The sequence below is a fragment of the Pogonomyrmex barbatus genome, unplaced genomic scaffold, assembly GCF_055798465.1.
Source record: "Pogonomyrmex barbatus isolate J1 unplaced genomic scaffold, ASM5579846v1 scaffold1, whole genome shotgun sequence".
Taxonomy (NCBI): domain Eukaryota; kingdom Metazoa; phylum Arthropoda; class Insecta; order Hymenoptera; family Formicidae; genus Pogonomyrmex; species Pogonomyrmex barbatus.
Genome location: NW_028297098.1, coordinates 16,432,532 through 16,454,609, shown reverse-complemented (window position 1 = coordinate 16,454,609; position 22,078 = coordinate 16,432,532). Strand labels below are relative to the sequence as shown.

Below are 22,078 nucleotides of genomic sequence, written 5' to 3'. Positions count from 1 at the left end.
ATGATATAACTATGTATTTTATGACTGGCATACATCATGAAAACATTTATATTAATTCTGTAATAAAATAAACGAATCATTTGACTATACATAATCATGTTAAATGATTACATTTTAAATTATTTTAAATATCATTATTACATATTAATACAAATATTAATTATTCAAAAAAATTCTATTAGTTTTGCAAAAAATAATTGATGTACAAATGATATACAAATGATGTACAAGTATGTTCTCTATAAAAAATAGTGAAAGAAAAATTATATAACTATTTTATTATATGTTATTTACTTGTATAAATATTTGTATAAATTATTTACTTGTATAAATACAATACACATTTTATACACATTTTTATACACATAATACAATGTTTTATATATTAATATATATACGTATGGTGTGCGTGTGTGTGTGTGTGTGTGTGTGTGTGTGTGTGTGTGTGTGTGTATGCGCGCGCGCGCGCGCGCGCGTGTGTGTACATATATATGTAAAATATATTTTATTAAATTTTGTTTTATGAATATGATAATAGTAAAAAACATATTTATTTTGATAATTTAAATAAATATTGATTAATATTAAAATGAAAATCGCTAATTTAAAAATAATTTTTGATGGACAATTTTTTTAAGAGTTGTAATATATTGAAGGATTAAATATTAAGTATAGTCAACGTTAGTAAATTCATATTGTTTTGATATTGTAATAAAGGTAAATAAAATGGAAAAGACTCCACAAGTTACATTGCAAATCATATACAAACAGAGACATTATCATGTTGATGTTTATCATGTTTAAATTAATGTAGAAACGAGTTATAAATTTAACGACTTTACTGCGATAATCTCTTTGATTTTTTAATGATTTTTTTTATTTTGATGTCTAATAATAATTTCGTCTTTCATTAAGCACAGAAATCTCATATAATCTCATATATTTCTTTACGATAATGTCGGTAAAACTATCGTCAAATATTATTGGCATGTTCTCAGATTTTCTTTCTCCTTCTTTCCTTCCCTTTCTTTCTTTCCCGTCATTGACGAATTAAGCAATTACGACAGTGAACATCTCTCAAAGAAAGGGAGGGGACTGAGGGGGATTACTGTCACGTGCAATTGTGACTTTTCCGGAAAATCGACACGTGGCTAAGGCGAGGATGACGATCGTCGAATATCGCACGGAAGCGACAAACTTCGATGCGTCCTTCTCCCACGTGCCAGAGAACGACGACAACGGGAGGAGATAAACCGCGATGTCATCCCCGAGTGTCATTAGAGTAATTACCATCCGACGCCTCCCTGTCTCTCCCCTCTGCCTCATCTCACGTCACGTACGCCACGTTGCAAGCAAAGTTCTGTGAAAATTTTCATCTCTCTCTCTCTCTCTCTCTCCTCTCTCTCTCTCTCTCTCTCTCTCTCTCTCTCTCTCTCTCTCTCTCTCTCTCTCTCTCTCTCTCTCTCTCTCTCTCTCTCTCTCTCTCTCTCTCTCTCTCTCTCTCTCTCTCTCTCTCTCTCTCTCTCTCTCTCTCTCTCTCTCTCTCTCTCTCTCTCTCTCTCTCTCTCTCTCTCTCTCTCTCTCTCTCTCTCTCTCTCTCTCTCTCTCTCTCCTCTCTCTCTCTCTCTCTCTCTCTCTCTCTCTCTCTCTCTCTCTCTCTCCTCTCTCTCTCTCTCCTCTCTCTCTCTCTCTCTCTCTCTCTCTCTCTCTCTCTCTCTCTCTCTCTCTCTCTCTCTCTCTCTCTCTCTCTCTCTCTCTCTCTCTCTCTCTCTCGCGCGCGCGCGCGCGCGCGCGCACACACACACACACACACACACACACACACACACACACACGTGCACACAATACATTACGTGTTTTCCTCTCGCTTGCTAATATACAGATGGGATATTCACAAGAAAAAAATTTCACGAAATACTGTCTTGCATCTCATCTGCACTGCTTTTGCACTGTACAACACACAAGAAATTATTTAATTGAGCTATGCAACAAGCTGTTCAAAAATATATGAGACAATGTTGTATGAGCTATATTTGAATATTTTCATAAATTTATATTGTTTTTTATTCGTCATTTTTTTTTATGCTCGTAGGATCAAAGTTTTGAATTCTTATTATGCTAAGTATCCAGATCATTCTGTATTGAAAAGTTCCTCGTAAATTAAATTTCGATAAACGGATACAAATGTATAGCTCGTTCTTTTTTATATAGTACATATTATTTTATAAGAAATCCTATTGAATTAAATTATAACGAATTTTAACGAAAAAATATGAAACATGAAAAAGAAAAATTCTACGATTCTGTCGAATCTTTAAGTCTCCTCGCGAGAAAAGATCCATGCTTCTAGCAGAATTAATTTGAATTACGATATTAAAATTATTCACATTATTATTTTTGATAATATCACTATTAAACTTCAACAAATATTATTTGTAAGACTGCAAGTATAATTTCCTGAATTAACACACCGCTCAAGTTGGCGAACGGATCTCGAAGGCTTCGCCAAGGAACAAGCTGCTGTCTTGCGGTCGAACTACCGTCTTGCTGATGTCGGTGCGCATCGCACCGACTTCGGGTAAATTGACGAGATACAGTGTAGGGGGTGGCTGGTGTATGTACAGTGTACATTGTGACGAGCGTTAGCCGAAATGGTCGACATGTCTCGCGACAAAGTCTCGTCAAAGTTATTCGACGGGGCGGCTATTCGCCCTTCCAGTCTACTCATCCCCCGCTACCAGATAAGCACGGACACTCGGCAGATTCCGGAAACTTTACCTCGGCAGTGATATCCAGCCACCGAGAGTCGAGTTCCGGCAAGTAATCGCTAATTAATTGCATTCTGTAATCAGCGGGCCGCACGCTCGCGTTTCCACACGACGCGACGTGTAAACTTGGTTTGTTTGTTCGCCACTCGGCTGGTGCAAGTGGTATTATTACGACGGGGTTATTGGTGTACCGGTATGGATAAAAAATAGCCAGCTATAGGTCCCCCATCCAAAAGAATACAACGTTGTTTTATTGAAGAATAACAAATATTTCAAGAACACTGCAGGTTTATATAAGCACGCATTCGTCGGTCGCTTGATTCGATTGCTAAATATTTTTCTATCAATTGTTTCAACGTTTCCCCATGGCGCATGAACCGCCAAACGAAAATTCCGCTCTATTGCTTTCGCACAGCAGCCTTACAGCAGATCCATCAAGCGCGAATATAACAAATAAATTATCGCAAAGCCGTCAGCGTGCACCATTCTGCATAATATATGACGTCAAACTATTATGAAGAATAACGTATAAAATAAAGCTTCATTCAATATTTATTCATGTAATAAATTGTTTAGAAGAGCATCGGAAATATGCAACAATATTTATGTATATCGCTTATTAGCTTGGCAGTATCATACAACGAATAATGTTATTGAAAATGCATATAATTATTTATTTTTGCTAATTGTAAATATTAAAAGTCAAAAATGTATTCAACATTATATTGCAACGCTTCTAAATTTTTATTAAATTATTATTTTTGTTTTTATAAAATTATAATGGAATAATAATGAATAGCATAACGATGCAAAATACATAGAGTAATTAAATTTATGTCGTGTTACAAGAAAACAAGTATCTAAATTTCAACAAAAAGAATAAGAGAAATTTTCACGAGACGCCTCTATAACTGCAGCATCGCGCCATCCTTTTCCTTTCGTTTTTCAACTTCTTCTCGGGTCAGTAAATGATCCAATTACGGAGGCAAGTGCAATGCCGAAACTCCCGCTAGATCGTTGGTAATTGGCCCGACTTTATCTTCCTTCCTGTTAGCCTCAGCCATTTTTCGCCGTTTGTGCGCGGTGATGGGAGAACATCGAGCAACGACGACGCGCACAAATACGCGTGCACACAACACTTCACCATTTTCACATATACACATACACACGTACAAAGGAGGAAACGAAGCAGCGCTGTTTAATTCATGAATCAGCGGGATCGCGTGGGCACGGGAGATCGTCTACAAATTGCTTCGTTTAACCGCACCAGGTCTATAGGAATATTTCGGATCCGACGTTTGTTCGAGGTTGTTAAGACGTTATATCCAAAGTCTGCGATATGTCGAATTCCAAATAGATCATAGACAATGATCACTCATCAGAAATAAATTTTTTATTTCAATGTTCAATTAAGTGTAAAAATAGTTAGCTTTATATTGAGAAAATAAATTTGGTAAACGTGATATTGTGTAAGAATTAATTTACTTTTTACTAGGTTAATTTTATTAATTTGTTAAAACTTATATTTATTAAAATAATAGCTAAAAAAGTATGATACAAATTAAATATCTTGCAACAATTATTTATGCTGGAAAAATGAGAAAAACTAAAGTAAAACTATTCAATTTCCATAAAAAATATTCTGGAATAAAGTATTTCGTTCGCGTAAATGTTATTATAAAAAATTTTTTGTATCAAATTATGAACGTGACTTTGATAAAACTTATCGGTCTAAAGTTATATGAATGACGAAGTAAATAAAGAGACAAATGATAAGTTTGTTAATCAATAAAATCACGCAACCTATTCTTACAAATATTCTTACAAATTTGGACAGGCCGTCTGTCACTTCTACCCTTTTTCAACGTCCTTGGGGTCCCTTCATAAAACTTAATAAGCTGAAGAGCGCCGGCTGCGTCGATCCCGAGGAAATTGTGGCGAACCAGCGCGCTCTCTGCGCCAGGCTTTTATGTTACCGTTCCGGGTTCGGTATTACGAGTCACATATCTACACACGTATTTTTACATATACACATACAACATACACACGCAAATATCTCTTACAACGATTCACGGTTATTCGCGCCCGGCGAAAGGGTGACATGCGTAAAAGTACCTCTGCTGCAAATCCACTTGCGCGATCACCTTGAGAAAAAGATGTTACAAGCAGCTTCCGGTGTTACGTGTTACGCGTTACGTGCTTACGCTGTTACGACACTTTAACTCTCTCCATCTTGTATATAAAAAAACACTCTATTTCCTTGTATTTTAATTCCGGAGATCGCATATATTTAAATATCAAAAAATAAAACGTAAAAATGTACAAATAAATTTATGAAGAAAAATGTAATTTTAATAAAAAAATAAATGTAAATATTTATTTTGTAACATAAACATAAACATAGCAATAAAAATAATGATTATTATAAAAATCATTTTGAGATAAAAGCAAATGCCACAAGGATTCTAAAAAAATAAAAAACTTTAAAAGAAATTCTACTAAGAAAATAGAACTAGCCAAGTAGAAACGATATTTACGACCAGACAAGGAAAAAAGAATATTTGATTTCTTTTAAAAAAGAAGGAAAGATAAGATTGAAGAAAATAATTTTAATTATCAACAAAAGTATTATTCATAATATCTATCATATTTGTTTCAACAGTTAATTTTAAATTATAAATAGATTTAATTAATAATAGTCAAAAACTGTAGTCTTGAACTTTTATTTCAAGAGAGTGTTCATGACTATAATAAAAGATACATATAGAAATATCCACATAAGGCGTATACAAACATGCGGATTACAAGCGCACGTGTTATTTCGCCATATATATGTCCCGGGGTAATATCTCGAAATCCATTAGCGCCGTTTCCGCGGACCGCAATCTTGATAATTCCACGTGGACTCGGGACTCGAGAGTGCGGCGAGCAAGCAAGAATCAACGCCGAATACGGAATACACAACGGCTAGATGAGAACGCGAAAACGAGGGAGGGCAGTGGGATCGGAGGACAGTGGGAATGAAGGGTTAGGCCAGAGAGGAGAGTACGAAAGTCAAGAGAGAAAGGGAGAGACGAAAACTGTGATGCAGAGGATTGCTGAGAAAGAAAAGCAGACGAGCGAGCAAGAGAGAGAGAGAGAGAGAGAGAGAGAGAGAGAGAGAGAGAGAAAGAGAGAGGGAGAATTGCCGAGAGACGAATGACTCTCTGGGGAAATTTAGGTGCGACCTCCATGTATCACCGAACCCGTAAGTAGGTACGTAACCGACATACGTACGTACGCCGCATACGTGCCAGACGTGCGATTGTGTACGCGAGCGGATCTCGCGAACAAGCGCGTGCCGCGCGCGGCTGGAGCGTGTCTTCTTCCGGAAGACCACGGCGATATGAAGCGAGAGGGAGCGAACGGAGAGAGATAGGCAAGCGCGCCCTTTTCCCATCATGGTTCATGAAACCATTAAAGAAAAAAAAGGGCACGCGTTTCAAGAATTTGCTGGAAGATGGAAAAGACAGACCACTTCCGGGAATTCTTAATATGGGAGAAATTACGGGAGAATGTATTATGTTCTTTTTTTAAAAGCTTCAAGCGCGAGAAAGAATATTAGAGAAGGGAAGATTATTCGGCGCGATTTTTTTCGTAGGGTGAGCATAATTTGCATGAAAGGCGAAATAATCGCTTTGAAAAATGATGAAAAAAAGGAGTGTAAATGTTTCTCCTAATATTTCACATTGATTCGATCCCTGAAACTTTCCTTTTTGCTACGCTGATGTAATCATGCTTGATCACTAATGATCATGAAATCCGGACGATATTTCCCAAAGTCAATCCCGTCGTTTTCCCGTCAAAACCTCCTTTTTTTTCAGAGTGAGAAAAATCGGCGGACCGCGGACAGCAGAGCGAATACCGGCGGAATGGTAATAAAATCGATGCCCCGGATCTGCTCCGGTTTGTAATTGAATCAAATTAATCACCCCGACCGACCTCGAGTCCGCACCCCGCAAACCGTCGACTCATCCGCCACCATCCCCCAATTAATAGCGATCGGTTGGAGGACGACGGAGAGAAGAGAACAGACGGGGGTGAGCGGGACGCAGGTGTGGAGGGTCATCTCGGCGTTTCGTTGGAACTTCATAAAACGAATCCAATTACCGGCGACCGTTTGTCAAAGACTCAAAGCCACCGAAAAGTTTCGGTCCCGCTCGCGGAAATGACGTCGTCCGTCAGGCGTGTTTTCGGGTTGCTATCCCTCGCTGTCAATAGTGAAAATAAACGGGTGAAAAAACTAACGAAACTGGCCACGAGGACTGACACGTGGCGGAAATCGCGCATGAAATCGTGAAAGTCAACCGCAACGGAATTAAGCACGGGGGTGCATTTAAATAGCTGCTTTTAACCAAACAAAAAATTTACGAGTTTCGCATAAGTTTGGTCACATAAAAAATATTACTAACAAATCTATAAATACGATTAAAAGTTTTGTTTGCTTGAATATAATTTTTAGAAATGTATAATATACATCGCCTTTATTACTATTCGTTTGCGATTATTTCTATTATCGTAATTGTCATTACTGATCCTCTTTTTTTATTTATTATATTCGATATAATTCACATAAAAAACTAAACTGAAAAAGTCACATTTTTACCCGATTCTACTCGAAATACCTGAAATTTGTTACTAGAGTGTAGTGACACGTGCAGAAGAACAGATCCAGTGTTGTTTTAATTTAAGCCCCTAAACGCGAATTTTTTCCAGCAAAATGCGAGGACAAAACTCTGTGTATGTCGATAAAAAATATGAAATGTCGCATTGTTTATCGTGTTCTCCGTTCGGTCGACAGCGCGGTCGGCGGTTGCAAAATTACAACTCGCTAACAAATACGCATGCGTACAAGCGACAATTACAGACTGTGTTTGAAAAATTATGAATCGATGATACCGACAAAACATGTGTGTGTGTGTGTATGCGCGCGCGCGCGCGTGTGTGTGTGTGTGTGTGTGTGTGTGTGTGTGTGTGTGTGTGTGTGGTGTGTGAATCTGCTTGAATTATGGATACCGGCGCCTTACATTTTTATAAAACGATCCCGACGACACGCGTGCGTCCCGCACGTGAGATCGCATTCGATATGAACCTTTACGCACGTATCGGCTGCGATTTCGCTCGTGATATGAATGTTCCAAGTCCATATTTTAAAGCCGTGCTCTGTACATGACGTTTCGTTTATTTTCACCTCAAGCGCACTGTCAGGGAGATATAACAGAAAAAGACTCGATAAGAGAAGCAGAAAAAAGATCGGACGAGAGAAACAGAAAAAGCTTGACATCGGAAAACCGAGAAAGACATTTTATCATTGTCGTCCAGCAACATTCTACTGCAATAAATCGCGAATTAAGAATTTTATCTTATCGGATTTATCTATTTCAAATGCATTAGCGAAGACGAAGTACGCGTTGTTCAACAATCAATAAATTCTTAATTTTCTAGCGTTAGAATCGCAGTTGATCAGATCAGTTTCTTAGCATACAACGTGTAATAAAATCTTTGATGATCTCTTAAATGCAATTTCTTTTCCATCATCGACATCTATTAACACTAAAGATTGTTAAATTACTTCGACTTTTAACGAGCCGTTAAAAATTGATGGGCCGTCAAGTTAACGTTTCTTAACACGAATTTAAGACTGGCGAATCCAGTCAGTAATGTAAACGAAATTATGTTTTGTTCTTTGTTTTTGTTTAAATCAATATCGCACACTTCTTGAAGAAAGAAAAACATAATTCATGATTATGTGTCGAAATATAAGAATAGAAAAAGGTATGATGTAATATGACTAAATCTGAAATTAAATGTGCATAATGTTAATATAAAGTGATTGCGAAAAATTAATTTTGTAATCATTTAATTTATTTACAAGAACATGCAATCATGATGCATTAATCTATTAGAAAAAAATTTTATTTATATTTAATTTTACATTTATATATATTTGTAATTTGTCTTTATAGAGTTTGCCTTTCGCACTACTGATTTCATAGGCGCCCAATATATTCAATGATATAATTAATATATCGCATAATCGCGGCCCAATATATTCAACGATTATGTGACACGTCGCAGCAATTCGCGATTAAACAAAAGACTGGAAAATTATGACAGTGTTCGCAGCTGTTCGCATCACTATTTCATAATATAGCTTCAATCCTGTTAATCTCGAAAAACAGTTTACAGTTGAAAGAAGTAGGTATTTATATATTTAATTATCTAAAATGTCCGCGCGTTGCTAATTAAATTAAATTAATGAAGCTCAAAGTAACTGTAACTAACGGAATATAAATATTTGCACAGAATTCAACAAGTGTGTAAAAAATACGACAACGCGTTAAAGAGAGGCGGCACTATGAGATAATACTGTTAATTATATTGCAATTAATCAATGATCAAATTCTTAATAAAAACAATCCTATGCGATCGACATCCCGGACCTTCCTCTCTCTTCGCAGGTATCTGGAAAATAAAAATGGTATCGAGAAATAATCGAGTCTAATAAGTACTCGTGCTTACCGAAGAATGTAAGAAGATCTAAAAGGATCACGCCATTTCGTCTAAAGTTCTTTTATAAAAGCGCACGTTCCGGTCAGTGAATTACAGTTTGGCACAGTTTCCTTTCAACGTTTCCAATCAGCGGGAGGATGATTTTCTTCGAGGCCTTTCGTAATCACTTTTGAACCACGCTGAAATACTGTCGAGGAAAACCCTTTATGTCCCGGCTCTGTTTCTGTCGTACGAAAACTGCCTTCCCGGCAGTTAGCACTCGATTTTCAGAGTTTCGGTGTAACTGACAGACCGCTAATTCTATAGCAATAATACATTTCGAAAAGAATTCCGGCAATTGGATGTAAAAGGTAAATAATCTTCTTTTAAGAAAAGGAAAACGAACCTCTCGAAAGTGTCTCGATAAAATTCGCAATTTAAATCGGAGAACCACTTTATGATCCGTACCCCACTCGCGTATGTTTGTATGAAGGTATACTCCAACGAATATACGTGAGTACTTGGCGTAATTGTACTGCTAGATACGCGATCGTAATTCCACGCAATTGCCGCACAATGGTCGAATTACGTGTCTGCAAGCCGCAAAGAACCGCGTCATTTCGCGAGACAAAGGCGCTCTTGTCCGACCGATCTACTTTAATACAAACGGTAAATGACCCGCGTAACTCTTCTTCCACCGGGATCCTTCCCCATCCCCCTACGATCCTGGCACCTTTCCTTTTGCATCCGCGCAAAAATTCTAATCCGCGGATTCTCGTCGTCGCCGAGATAATAAACGATTACATCTTCCTTCGCGCCGCGCGCGAGGACGCGCATTACTGTAAACTCGAAATTATAGCGCGGATTTATGGAAAAAAGGGGTAGGGGGAGGTCGGAGGAAAACGGGACGGAAGAATAGCGGCGTGATAAACGACGGGGCGTACATTTTACAGGCCGAATTGCCACCGGCCGACCGAATTGCGAGTATTACGAGCGAGGATTACGAGTGGTTGTGCGCCGAATGAAAACGCTTGAATGCAACTTTCTTCTGTCACTTCGCGCGTGACAAGGCACAACTCTGAGATCTGTCGATCTGCGGCACTAGGATTGCCATAGAGATAAATTCGGAACGAAAATTAAAAAAATAAGATAAGAAAATAATAAAAACAGAGTTTTCTGCTTTTAGCAGAAGTAAATCCATGATAAAGTCATGGAAACATGATTTTGTTGAAATGTTTACAAATTTACTCAAATACAGATTTGAAAGTAATTTTGTTGGACCATCAAGATAATTGGACGCTCAGATATGATAAAATTACAAAAATTTTTAATATTTTAGCAATTAATTTGAATGTTCTACATAATTATTTTGATGGTCCAATAAAATTATTTTCACATCTGCATCTGCATCTGAGATTTTTAGATATTTCAACAAAATTGTTCTTGTTATTCATGAATAACTAGAGGAGTGAAATTTATATATTAGTACAACACAATTTGATCGTACAATTTATCTATTTGTGATCAACATCACGTTACAATCCGCAAGAAGGATGAATCATAAACGTTAGCTCGAGCAAACTCTACCGTTTAGATGCTTTTTTCTCTTTTCAACAAAGACAAATCTTTGAAATATTAAAAAATATTCTCACTCTGACGTATTTCTTGTCTACATTTAATAGATAGATATAATTTATAACCGCAATTACGCGGATGTACAATAAAATACAATATGTATATATATATATATATATATATACATATATATATATATATATATATATATATATATATATGTGTGTAAATTCTAAAAATGGATACTTTGGCTCGAGGTCTCATGCCTACGAAAATTCGAACGTTCTTCACGCGCATGATTTGATTTATAACATTAATCCTACTTTAAGCACTTTGCGAATCAATAACGCCTGTATAAATCAGTCCGACGATACATTCAGTTCGTTTATACAAATTGGTTTTGTTTAATTAAATCGCTTTCAAGAACTTTCAATTTCTTAACTATCAGCATTTCTATCTCAAACAGAAAAAAATAGAGAGTTTAATCTTTATTAACCGAAACGGTTCTTATGAAACTTTTATTTATTCCGAATGATTTTAATTATTATTATATTTTATTCCATTAAGGTATGTACAGAAATCAATTTTATTTTTGCATGGAATTTATAAAATTTTAATAAAATCAATATGTAAATTGAATTTCTGTTTAAAATAAAAAAATTCAATATAATAGATATGTACATAAAAAAATTAACAATAAAATTTATTTGAAATTAATCTGGAAAATAAAATATAAGTATATAATATTTTAATAAATATTTCAAAAAATCATTTTAAAAAATAATCAATTATTTAATTCTAAGTTCTAACAAATATTATTTAAATTTAATCAAGCATATTTTAAAAAAAATTTTGTATTAAGTAAAAAATATTCATTACAATACAATTACAAAATAAAAATTTTGCATATATATAATAAGAAATATATATTTTAAAAATCTAAAATATCTGTGAAAGAAGTAATTACAATTCCAGATTTATAAAAAGACAAAATTCCAAGGCAATTAATAGAAAATCCACAAAGGTTCCAAGATTCCAAGGTTGAAACCTTTCAATTCCAAATTGGAAACTAATCTCGCACTTATCTCATGTTATGTATGGACGGTGAGTACCAAATACGATCTGTCCTTGTTGCAACCACCCTATTTATTTTGCCGGAAATTAAAGATTTGACCATTTATATCAGAAACATCAAGTAAACCTTAAGAAATAAATATTGTTCAAGGACAGTAAATTTCACTATTTATTATGCAAAAAGTGTCAAATCACTGTAATAATGATTCGTAATGGATACCGTAATCCCCATATAGACTTTGTACCAAAATAAAAATACATTTGAGAGCAACTGATTATCACTGTAAAAATGCAAAAGTACTGTTGGAAATTAACATATTAATTTCATGGACGTAAGCATTGTTACTAATATCGCGTGATGAGATCTAGTCTTATGCGGCGATGAAAAAACTAAGGTACCAATCAAATATACCGTGCAAAACTAATAATTCTACATTCTTATCGCCATCGATTATCTCATATTGTACAATATATATATATATATATATATATATATATTTTGGAATTTCATAAAACCATTAATTAATTCTAAAGTAATTTTGGCTTATCAACATATTGCTTGCCGTGGTGAATAATAGTAGCGAAAGTGCCGGCTACCATAGCACCCCAGAATAACATGTAGAGTAATATTTCTGTTGTATATCGCGACGGCAAGATTATGTGAGCGACTAACATTGAGGACGCCACTAAAAGAACAAGTGGGAATGTTGCGTAGCGCCAGTTTCGTTCAGATTCCAAGGGACATTGAATAGAAGTGCACTCACCATCCTGGACGATATAGCGACCTAAAAAGAGCTCTAGCGAATCCTGTAAAATATAAAAAATTGTTATGTTATATCAAAAAAGAGAATAATACTTTCAAAAGTTATTTACCTGTCGATATCCATCGGCGAAATTGTTCTTATAATATCTCGTCAGAGAATTTAAACCATCTTTCATCGCGCCCAATTTAGTACGTTTTCCAGTTCGTGTGAAATCCGTTTTCAACGCCCCTGTGCCCGAATATTGAATACTTATCACATCTGCATTATCGGCCCAAACCTAAAGATATTAATGGAAACAATTAACGCTATTTCTAACATTAAAATATTAACATTTATTTGTCAAATTCTTCTTTCACGGAAATTTAATTTTCTGAAAAAAAATTCAATATCTGTTATGACTAATACCTGTTTGAACAGATTTTCAAATGCAGGATGATCCTCCACCTTCCTAAGTATCTCTAACCTGCTTAACACTTCATTGAGAACTCGTTTCGCCAACATGCTTTGTACAACATTCGTCCGATCTAAACAGTCGATGCAATTTGTACGAAAAACACCATCCTGAGCTGAGAGCAATGCTCCATCTCTCATCAACAGGAAATATCCCATCTGTTCCTGATCATGGGTTAATCGATCCATTAAGGTATTTAGTTTATCCCACCTCAGTCTTCTACATTCTGCATGAAAATCAAAAGCCTCATATCGAACATTTTGGTTATTAATTCTTTGGACTAAATTGCGATATGCATCTTCAAGCAATGCTTCTGGTCCACATTGATCGATCTGTCCAAAATTTCAATAGCAAATATTATTTTAGATACAAGTATGATAGTAATGATTTCCAACACAAAAAATTTCTGAGATGAACTCTTGCTTACGCATAAACATCATTTAATTCTAATCACAAATATTTCAATTTTATCTGTCATAAATAGAGATGAAAAAAAGAAAACTTACCAAGTTCACCAGGATTTGCCTTCCATAATGAAAGATCTGAACATCAAAGTGCCGAGCACAAGCGCTTTGATGATCTTCGTGCGGACTGATTTGTGGTTTCGGCTTATATTTCAAGTTTGGCGCCTGGCACCAAAACAGAGGAATAGATCCACGCGTCTGCACAAAGGAACTGCGATCGCCATTCACTTCGATCAGCTGCTCTGTCTCCACATAATTAGATACATTTCCAGTGGCATCTATACCACGCGAAAATAGTCTCGTGCCAGCACGATGTACACCACGTCTAGAGACAATGCCCCAATTAAATGCAATACCATTCACAACCACTGTATTCAGTGAAACAACTATATAAATTGATTGTTAAGGTCATTATAGATAAATAGAAATCTAATTTAAATGATATATAATATGTATCAAAGGATACAGCCATGAATAATGGGCAAACAAAATTTGTATTGCTCCGGTCTTGCACTTAGGTCTTGCAGGAGGTAGGCATTCCACACAAACCTAGGATCTGCTCTGTCATGAAGCGGCATCTAGATAACAATACATTCTTACCATAAAACTGCTTGCAATGCTGCATAAAATAGCAATGGTTACACAACAATGTATTTACTTGCAAAAATTCAGGTGTCGTGTTATGTAGCCTTTGCATAGTGTGACTAAGATCATAGGTATAACTAAAGTAAAAGTACGGCGTGTTCAAAACAGATTTGACCATTTCCAGATATATGGCATTATTTTGGACCTGCTTCTCAGTTAGATGCAGAGAGGATCTTGTATACGGTATCACCTCTGTCGAGGATATCTTGTAGATATTGTGCCCAGCTATAGTCCCACACATTTGAGCATCGGTAATGACAATAAGGTAACGACATGCCAAGAGGCGTATAGTCCCTACCAATCCCCATATTTTTCTCCGACTAGCAGTTGATGGAATCTGATTAGCATTGCCGACTGCAATAGGAAGTAGAGATACATCAATGATTTGCTGATTTGATTCAGGCATATATAATTGCTTGTAAATTACCTTGAGTATAGATCTGCTGACTCACTCTATCAACCACTAACAAGACATTGATTCCCACCGGTTCCACGAAAAACTTCTCCGGAGTGGCATACCTTAATAAAATAACAGATTTACTAATAACGTGAGCAATAAAACAGACAATGCACACGATTTTTTTCACGCATGTGTTTTCATGTACTTCACGTCACGAATGTGAGAAATGTATTCTACGCATCTACTCACAAGTATAAGCTGTCATAGACATCCGTGTTTGGCATCATATCGTCAAATATCAAATAGATCGGAGTACGTTAAGCAAATAGACAAGCGAATTAGAAAATAATAATAAAATAATGTCGGAAAAAAGAAATTACGATCTTTGAACGAAACGCGGCCCATATATATACACATACATATAAAAAAATATATATATATTTGAAAACAACGAGAGAGTTAATAAAAAAAGACTACGACACAAACTGTTCCTATCAACTCCAACTTGACATGATCCAAGACTGTCAAAACCAGTCGAAACCGGAGTAACCTCATTCACACCGTGTCTCTCTTTCTATTCCAGCCTCTGAATATCCATATTTTAAAGCTGTCTCACAATGCCGCGAAGAAAAATTCTTGCGACGAAGCCCAATTGGTTCATGGACGGGATTTTGTCAATCTTCTTGCAAAAAATCCCTAGAAACGCCCGGAAGAAAACCCCATGTCCGATCATTAGAATCGCAAGAAATACTCCGCGAAATTGAAATAAGATGTAAGAAATAAATATATATATAAGAAATAAATCAATTTGCTCGCATGTTTTTTATTTCTACCTAAAGAATATTTTTTGCGATAAATTCGATCATTTGTTCACTTTTCAAATGAACTTCATGTCAGCTTCGATTCGGCACAAGCTTCGTTTTTTTTATATAATATATATATATATATATATATATATATATTATGTATATAGCAGTGGTATTGGGTCGAATAATGGGATTCCCAAGTCCCCATAATCTAACAGTATTGTTGATCAAGAGTCCAAATTCCGTGTCTCGTTTCTCGTGTCTCATTTCAGCTCGCATTCCAGCAACGGCTGTCGAGCTGTCAAACGTGGCCGAACGCGTCATCCGGAAGTGCCTGAGCTTTAGCATGAAGGTGCACACACACACACACATAAATACACACGTCCGCGCGCGTCATTGACGTCACATCGCGCTCTCTTCCTCCCTTCGTCCCTCTCTTCTCTTCCGCCCCTTTACTTCCCTTTCCCCTCTACTTTCCGCTCGCGCGTCGCGCGTACGCGTGCGTCTGTAGTACGTGTATGAAACGGTGCGTAGTTCGGAACGTTATTTTTCTTCCGGCACGGGAAGAGTGCGAGGGTGCCCGCCGTCTATGCGCGACTCCTCGGAGAACGTCACCGCTTCGTGACCCAGGGGCGTTACGCACCGATGTAAGACGCACTTCCAATGTGCATTGCGTGTACCGTTCCTCATCATTCCTTCATTCTTTACCTTACTTTTTCCTTTTTTTCTCCACATTAAGTAGCGTCTCTCACGAGACCGCCAGTCTATTAAATTTATGGACAATTTGTACGTTTTTATTGTCGATGACAATGCTCGTTAAATTATTTATTTCCTCGCCGAAATAAACTCCGCAATTTCGCTTAGGGAACGTCTCACGGTTAGATTTGTTGCGGGAATTAAAAAAAGAGAAATGATTTACGACGCGACTATCGTTACGTAAATATATGTAAATGTGACGTAAACGATGCGTCTGGGTTTACGCAATAATTTTTCTCTTTTTCTCTCTTTCCCCTCTTGCCTTTTGCCTGGTTTGCAGTTTTTCCTCAAACGGAACACTACATCTTTGTGGCTTACTGATGTGGGATAGCTATAGATTTGTTATCGCCGTTACAACTGTGTGGAGGATACTTTGGTAGTTACAGAGTTTCCCCTTGTTTATAGGTTTTAGCTGGATTATGCATCAGCTTCCACTGAATATTCTCGCTGCTTTTCAGTTTGTAAATGCTACAACATGCCACCCAAGCAGAGGAAAATAGCTATTATGGGCTATAGATCCGTAGGTAAGACATGTCAATATTTGAGCATTAACATTCTTAGATTAGTCCTCTGCCACTAAAACTTTCTTGTTAACTTATTATCAAACTTTAAATATATATATTTTTTTTAATATGAGTATCTATAAAGAGTAGACCAATTATTTTATCCATCCATGCAGTGACTTATATTTTATCATTAATGTATTTATTAATCATACCTAAATATATAATTATTTTAATAGAGATATTCAATTTTGTAATAGGTAAATCATCTCTTAGTATACAGTTTGTCGAAGGACAATTTGTGGACTCATATGATCCTACGATAGAAAATAGTAAGAGATTCTGTTGTTTATTAGCTTCTATTATTTTATACTAAGATTCTGCATTTTATAACAAAATTATATCAATGAAAATATTACAGATCTTTTGTATGTTACAGCATTTACAAAGAGTACACGAGTAAATAGTCAAGATTATGAACTTAAATTAGTAGATACAGCTGGTCAGGATGAATATAGTATATTTCCTACTCAGTATTCGATGGACATTCATGGTTATGTCCTGGTGTATAGCATAACCAGTGCAAAGAGTTTTGAGATTGTACAAATTATTTATGACAAATTACTCGACATCACTGGAAAGCTTCAGTAAATATCTTTATTTTCCAATGTTTGATGTTCACACACTTTTATTCAAGTCAGAATCACAAATGTTGAAAGTTATTTTTTTTTTTAGTGTCCCAATTGTATTAGTGGGCAACAAAACTGACTTGTATGTTGACCGTATGATCACGACAGATCAGGGAAAACGCTTAGCAAGCTCTTGGAACGCAGCATTTTTAGAAACCAGTGCGAAACAAAATGAGGTATATTTAAATTAAAAGTATATTTCTTTATTTTCGGAGTATGTTGCAAAACTCTCATAAAACATGATTTTCATAGTCTGTTGCAGATATTTTTCACACACTACTGAAAGAGATCGAGAAGGCCAATGGAAATGTACAAGAAAAAAACAATTGCATTATTTGTTGAACCCGAGATAATGGCGTTAACAAAAATGTAAATGTGTAAAACTGGGTAAAAAAAAAACCATTGGCATTATACTTTGGTACCTTTACAATCCCATTGAGACAAATACAAATGTCAAAAGCGTAAAAAAAGTGCATGTGAAACCATTACATTTAATTTTTTCTCGCTATATATATATATATATATATATATATATATTTTGTTATAAACAATTTAATTATGGATATACACACATGATACAACAATGGATAATATTATTTATATCAATGATTATTATTTTTACAAAATAATTGATACTTATTTACATTCTGTTTCAGCGTTCGGATTATGTAATTAAGACAATAATTTGACATATCATTATTTTAATTTATATTCGATTATATGTTCAGGGTTCTAAAGTAGAAATAGAATTTATTATTAAGATCAACGCTCATAAGTTAAGTTATAATTTTAGTTAAGTTTATAAGGTTTCTTTTTTAATATATTTAAATATATCTTTACGCTTTATAAAAAATATATCGAATCAAAGAGTAATTAAAAAAATATATTCAAATACGTAGTACAATAATCTTATATAAATATGAATTTGATTTTATGTAAAATGTATTCTTTTTGCGTTTAATACGTTTTATATTGTTATTATTGTAAATTACAATTTATTAATGATAACATACAGAAAAATGAGACAGTACAGAGATATATTTTATTAAAAATTAAAAAGAATATTAGTATTCCCGAAAAATTATTTCATTATCAGTTTATCATGCTCAATGTTGCTTAATTGTGATCGGACAAAAGTATTTTTTGTATAAAAAGCAGATATTTCTTGTTTCCATATTAGAATTCTAAAATTCGATAATACTTCAAAATATATATTGATATTAATATTTACATAATTACAGAAAAAAAAGGTTAAAATATTTTGTATTTGTATTTTGTATAGAGTCAGAATTGATTAATTATCGACGGTACGCACGCAATTCTGTTTGTTAGAAACTCACGAGATGGCAATTTATTAAACTCACGTGATCTCTTATCAAGCGACTAGTTCTCTCATACATTTATGCTCCATGTGCAACAAAATTCCTAGGAGTGCATTGAGAGATTGATTTGCCGACGACAATTCATCTGTTTTGTGTCACATTTTTCGTATTTTTCGTATTTTTCGTATTTTTCGTGACTACATCAAGCGGAGATCAATCCCGCCGAGATGCTGAATCAAGTATTGCGGCCAATTGCTCGCAATTTGGCCAGAAACAGTAAGAAATCCTCGCCTCAAAACTAAAAATTGTTCTACACACACCACACACACACACACACACACACGCGCGCGCGCGCGCGCGCGCGCACACATACACACACACACAATTTAATCAGTTCCATATACCTTACATAATGCCTTATATATTTTATATACATGTCGTTAAACATTAGTTTATATAAATTCGCGACGATAATAAATAATCGTTTAAGATTCCTTATCTGTTTTTTTTTTATTCAAGAGATTCTTGATCCACATTTTCTACTAATTATCCTTTTAATTGATAGACCAACAATTTTTGATCAATACAGATTAATTATTTATTTGCAAATTTATATAACGAAATCCTGTAATTTATTAGCAAATCTAGTCTTTGCTTTAATTTCAGTCTCTCCTTTCTTGTGACATAACTTTGATTCAAGGTTATATGATTCAAGTGACGTATTATTTAAACCAAAGTATTTCGATTTGATTAAAGATTTGTTATTAGAATTGAGATTGTTATTATCAAAAATTAAAATTTGCGTTTTTTTTCACAAGCATATCAAGTAAATGTTTAATTTTTCTGTAAAGGTGCTCGTTTCTCCAGTACAAAACCAGCAGATATTAAACTGGCAACAATAAATGACATACCTGTATCATGTGGCTCATGGAAAGAACACTACGATGCAAGACAGAAGGTTTACAATACTCAATTAATTGCTGGTTTGGCTGTATTCATTAGCACCATAGCTTACGTATGTATCAAATTTATTTCAATTGATGTTAAGCATATCAAACTATAAAATTTTACTTTAGCAATATGTACATCTCTTCTTTGATATGTATTTTAACAGAAGTTTATTCTATCTCTTAATTTTCTATATTGTCTTATGTATTGTAAATTAAATTGTACACATGATACAAGATCCATATTTTATTTTCAGATCAAATTTTCGGGTGTTATCTTCTTTAACTTTTTCCCACCTGACGAGTCTGAGCTTGAAAAGAAATGAACATTTTTACAAAATATTAGATAATTAAAATAGATAAAAGCAATCTGGTAACAGCCTTGAGCTGTTGAGAATGTTATCTACTTTAATGTATGAGTGCAACATGCAATAACTTCTCAATAAATAGTTCATATTTATGAATATATTTGTCTTGATATTTACCTTGTTAAATATATGTTTCGAAAATTCGACCTATTCGGAAAAGTGCAAACAAAAATCTATCGAATACCATTTTAAGCACAACATTTTTGTTTCTATTTCATCTGCCGAAGTCGCTCGCTTCTGAAACTTTAATTGTTAATAACTTTTTAACTAGAGGTGTGCAAACGAAAAATCGACTTGTTTGGCAATGTGCAAACGAATATCTATCAATTGAGCTATTTTTTATTTAATTTACTCATAATTGGGGGGGCTAGTGTGAAGATGGCCCCCTGAAATTTGTTTTGTTAATAACTTTTTTACTAGAAGTGTGCAAACGAAAATTCGACCTGTTCGGAAAAATGCAAACAAAAATCTATCGAATAATACCATTTTAAGCACAATATTTTTGTTTCTATTTCATCTACTGAAGTCGCTCGCTTCTGAAACTTTAATTGTTAATAACTTTTTAACTAGAGATGTGCAAACAAAAAATCGACCTGTTTGGCAATGTGCAAACGAATATTTATCAATTGAGCTATTTTTTATTTAATTTACTCATAGTTGGGGAGCTAGTGTGAAGATGGCCCCCCGAAATTTATTTTGTTAATAACTTTTTTACTAGAAGTGTGCAAACGAAAATTCGAAATGTGCATACATGTGCAAACGATGAGCAATCGAATGAGCTATAGAAACTTTATGTTTTTCAATGTTGGGGGGCTATCTTCACACAGGTGCTGCTGAAACATTCAGAATGTTGCAAAAGGCTTTTGGTGACCAGGCTCTATCAAGACCAAGAGTATTTGACTGGTATAAAATGTTGAAAGATGGTGGAGAAAGCGTAGAAAACGAACCACATCAAAGACGACCAAAAACATCAACTGATGAACAACACGTGAAGCAAATCAAGGATTTGGTGCTTCAAAATCGTCGATTGACAATTAGAGAACTTGTCGATACTGTAAACATTTCATTTGAATCAGTCCAGACCATTTTGAAAGACCATTTGTGCCTGAGAAGAGTCAAATCTCGTTTGGTTCCGAAAACACTCAATTTTTTTAAAAAATAGCGTCGCGTTGAAGTATGTGAAACAATGATTTCTGACTACCAGGACAAGATGAAACGCATGATAACTGGAGATGAGACTTGGATCTATACGACCCGGAAACAACCGACCAATCGAGCGAATATCGTGCAAATGGTGAGGCAAGACCAAAAAAATCGCGCCAAAGTCGCTCAAAAATCAAGGTTTTGTTAACAGTTTTCTTCGATTATCGTGGTGTGGTGCATTATGAATTCCTTCCGCCGGGCCAAACTGTCAACAAGGAATATTATTTGAGTGTTATGCGTCGTTTGCGTAAAGCTATTCGCCTCAAGAGGCCAGATTTATGGCAGACAACTCACGGTTTTTGCACCACGATAATGCGCCATCTCACTGCACTAGTTATTCGTGACCATTTCGCCAAAAACTCAACCCATATCGTTCCACAACCACCGTATTCGCCTAATTTAGCACCGTGTGACTTTTGGCTATTCAGTAAACTTAAAAGACCGCTCCGGAGACACCGTTTTGAATCGATTGAGAAGATACAAGCCGAAACGAAGAAGATATTCAAGGCCATTCCGGAAAAAGAGTTTTCAGAGTGTTTCGAGGATTGGAAAAAGCATTGGCATAAGTGTATTGCATCGGGAGGGGATTATTTTGAAGACGACGAATTTGATTTTGAAGAATAAATAAAGATTTTTCATTTTATAACAAAAATCTCGTTTATATTTGATCACAGTAGTATATATGTATACATATAGTGGCCCATTTTAAATGATACAAGCAAATATCTCGAAAGAGATGGAAGAGATGTGACAAAATGTTTCACATAAAATTTCAAGAGTGACAAAAATTAGGGTTTTGAGTAGGTTAATTG

The 22,078-nt window shown here is 35.2% G+C and overlaps 4 protein-coding genes across 7 annotated transcripts; 3 read left to right on the top strand and 1 right to left on the bottom strand.

The window, feature by feature from the left end:
- Window positions 1-2,466: 2,466 nt before the first annotated feature.
- Window positions 2,467-4,990, top strand: LOC148938180 (uncharacterized; the record flags this gene model as incomplete). Its single annotated transcript, XM_089074260.1, has 2 exons — window positions 2,467-2,590; window positions 4,641-4,990. Coding segments are annotated over 2 exons (474 nt in total), but the record flags the coding sequence as incomplete, so codon positions are not given.
- Window positions 4,991-10,795: 5,805 nt separating this feature from the next.
- Window positions 10,796-15,347, bottom strand: Sac1 (phosphatidylinositol-3-phosphatase SAC1). 2 transcript variants are annotated; one of them, XM_011647047.2, is made up of 8 exons: window positions 14,922-15,347; window positions 14,700-14,791; window positions 14,286-14,626; window positions 14,094-14,205; window positions 13,670-14,013; window positions 13,118-13,495; window positions 12,822-12,989; window positions 10,796-12,755 (listed from the first exon to the last, which is right to left on the bottom strand). In XM_011647047.2, exons 1-8 carry the CDS (start codon window positions 14,957-14,959, stop codon window positions 12,477-12,479), a joined length of 1,752 nt encoding a protein of 583 aa, XP_011645349.2. In that variant the 5' UTR covers window positions 14,960-15,347; the 3' UTR covers window positions 10,796-12,476. The 2 variants fall into 2 exon arrangements, with proteins under 2 accessions (XP_011645349.2, XP_088940115.1); XM_089083989.1 differs by having other exon boundaries at window positions 15,159-15,344.
- A 330-nt stretch (window positions 15,348-15,677) lies between these two features.
- Rheb (Ras homolog enriched in brain) lies at window positions 15,678-18,456 on the top strand. Of its 3 annotated transcripts, none has more exons than XM_089084122.1 (6): window positions 15,678-15,830; window positions 16,640-16,758; window positions 16,998-17,069; window positions 17,159-17,384; window positions 17,473-17,602; window positions 17,679-18,456. In XM_089084122.1, exons 2-6 carry the CDS (start codon window positions 16,710-16,712, stop codon window positions 17,766-17,768), a joined length of 567 nt encoding a protein of 188 aa, XP_088940248.1. In that variant the 5' UTR covers window positions 15,678-15,830; window positions 16,640-16,709; the 3' UTR covers window positions 17,769-18,456. The 3 variants fall into 3 exon arrangements, with proteins under 3 accessions (XP_088940248.1, XP_088940242.1, XP_011645347.1); XM_089084116.1 differs by lacking the exon at window positions 15,678-15,830 and adding an exon at window positions 15,910-16,125; XM_011647045.3 differs by lacking the exon at window positions 15,678-15,830 and adding an exon at window positions 15,922-16,125 and having other exon boundaries at window positions 17,177-17,384.
- A 363-nt stretch (window positions 18,457-18,819) lies between these two features.
- Window positions 18,820-20,159, top strand: COX7B (Cytochrome c oxidase subunit 7B). Its single transcript, XM_011647044.2, has 3 exons — window positions 18,820-19,024; window positions 19,600-19,763; window positions 19,953-20,159. Exons 1-3 carry the CDS (start codon window positions 18,976-18,978, stop codon window positions 20,019-20,021), a joined length of 282 nt encoding a protein of 93 aa, XP_011645346.1. The 5' UTR covers window positions 18,820-18,975; the 3' UTR covers window positions 20,022-20,159.
- Window positions 20,160-22,078: the final 1,919 nt, after the last annotated feature.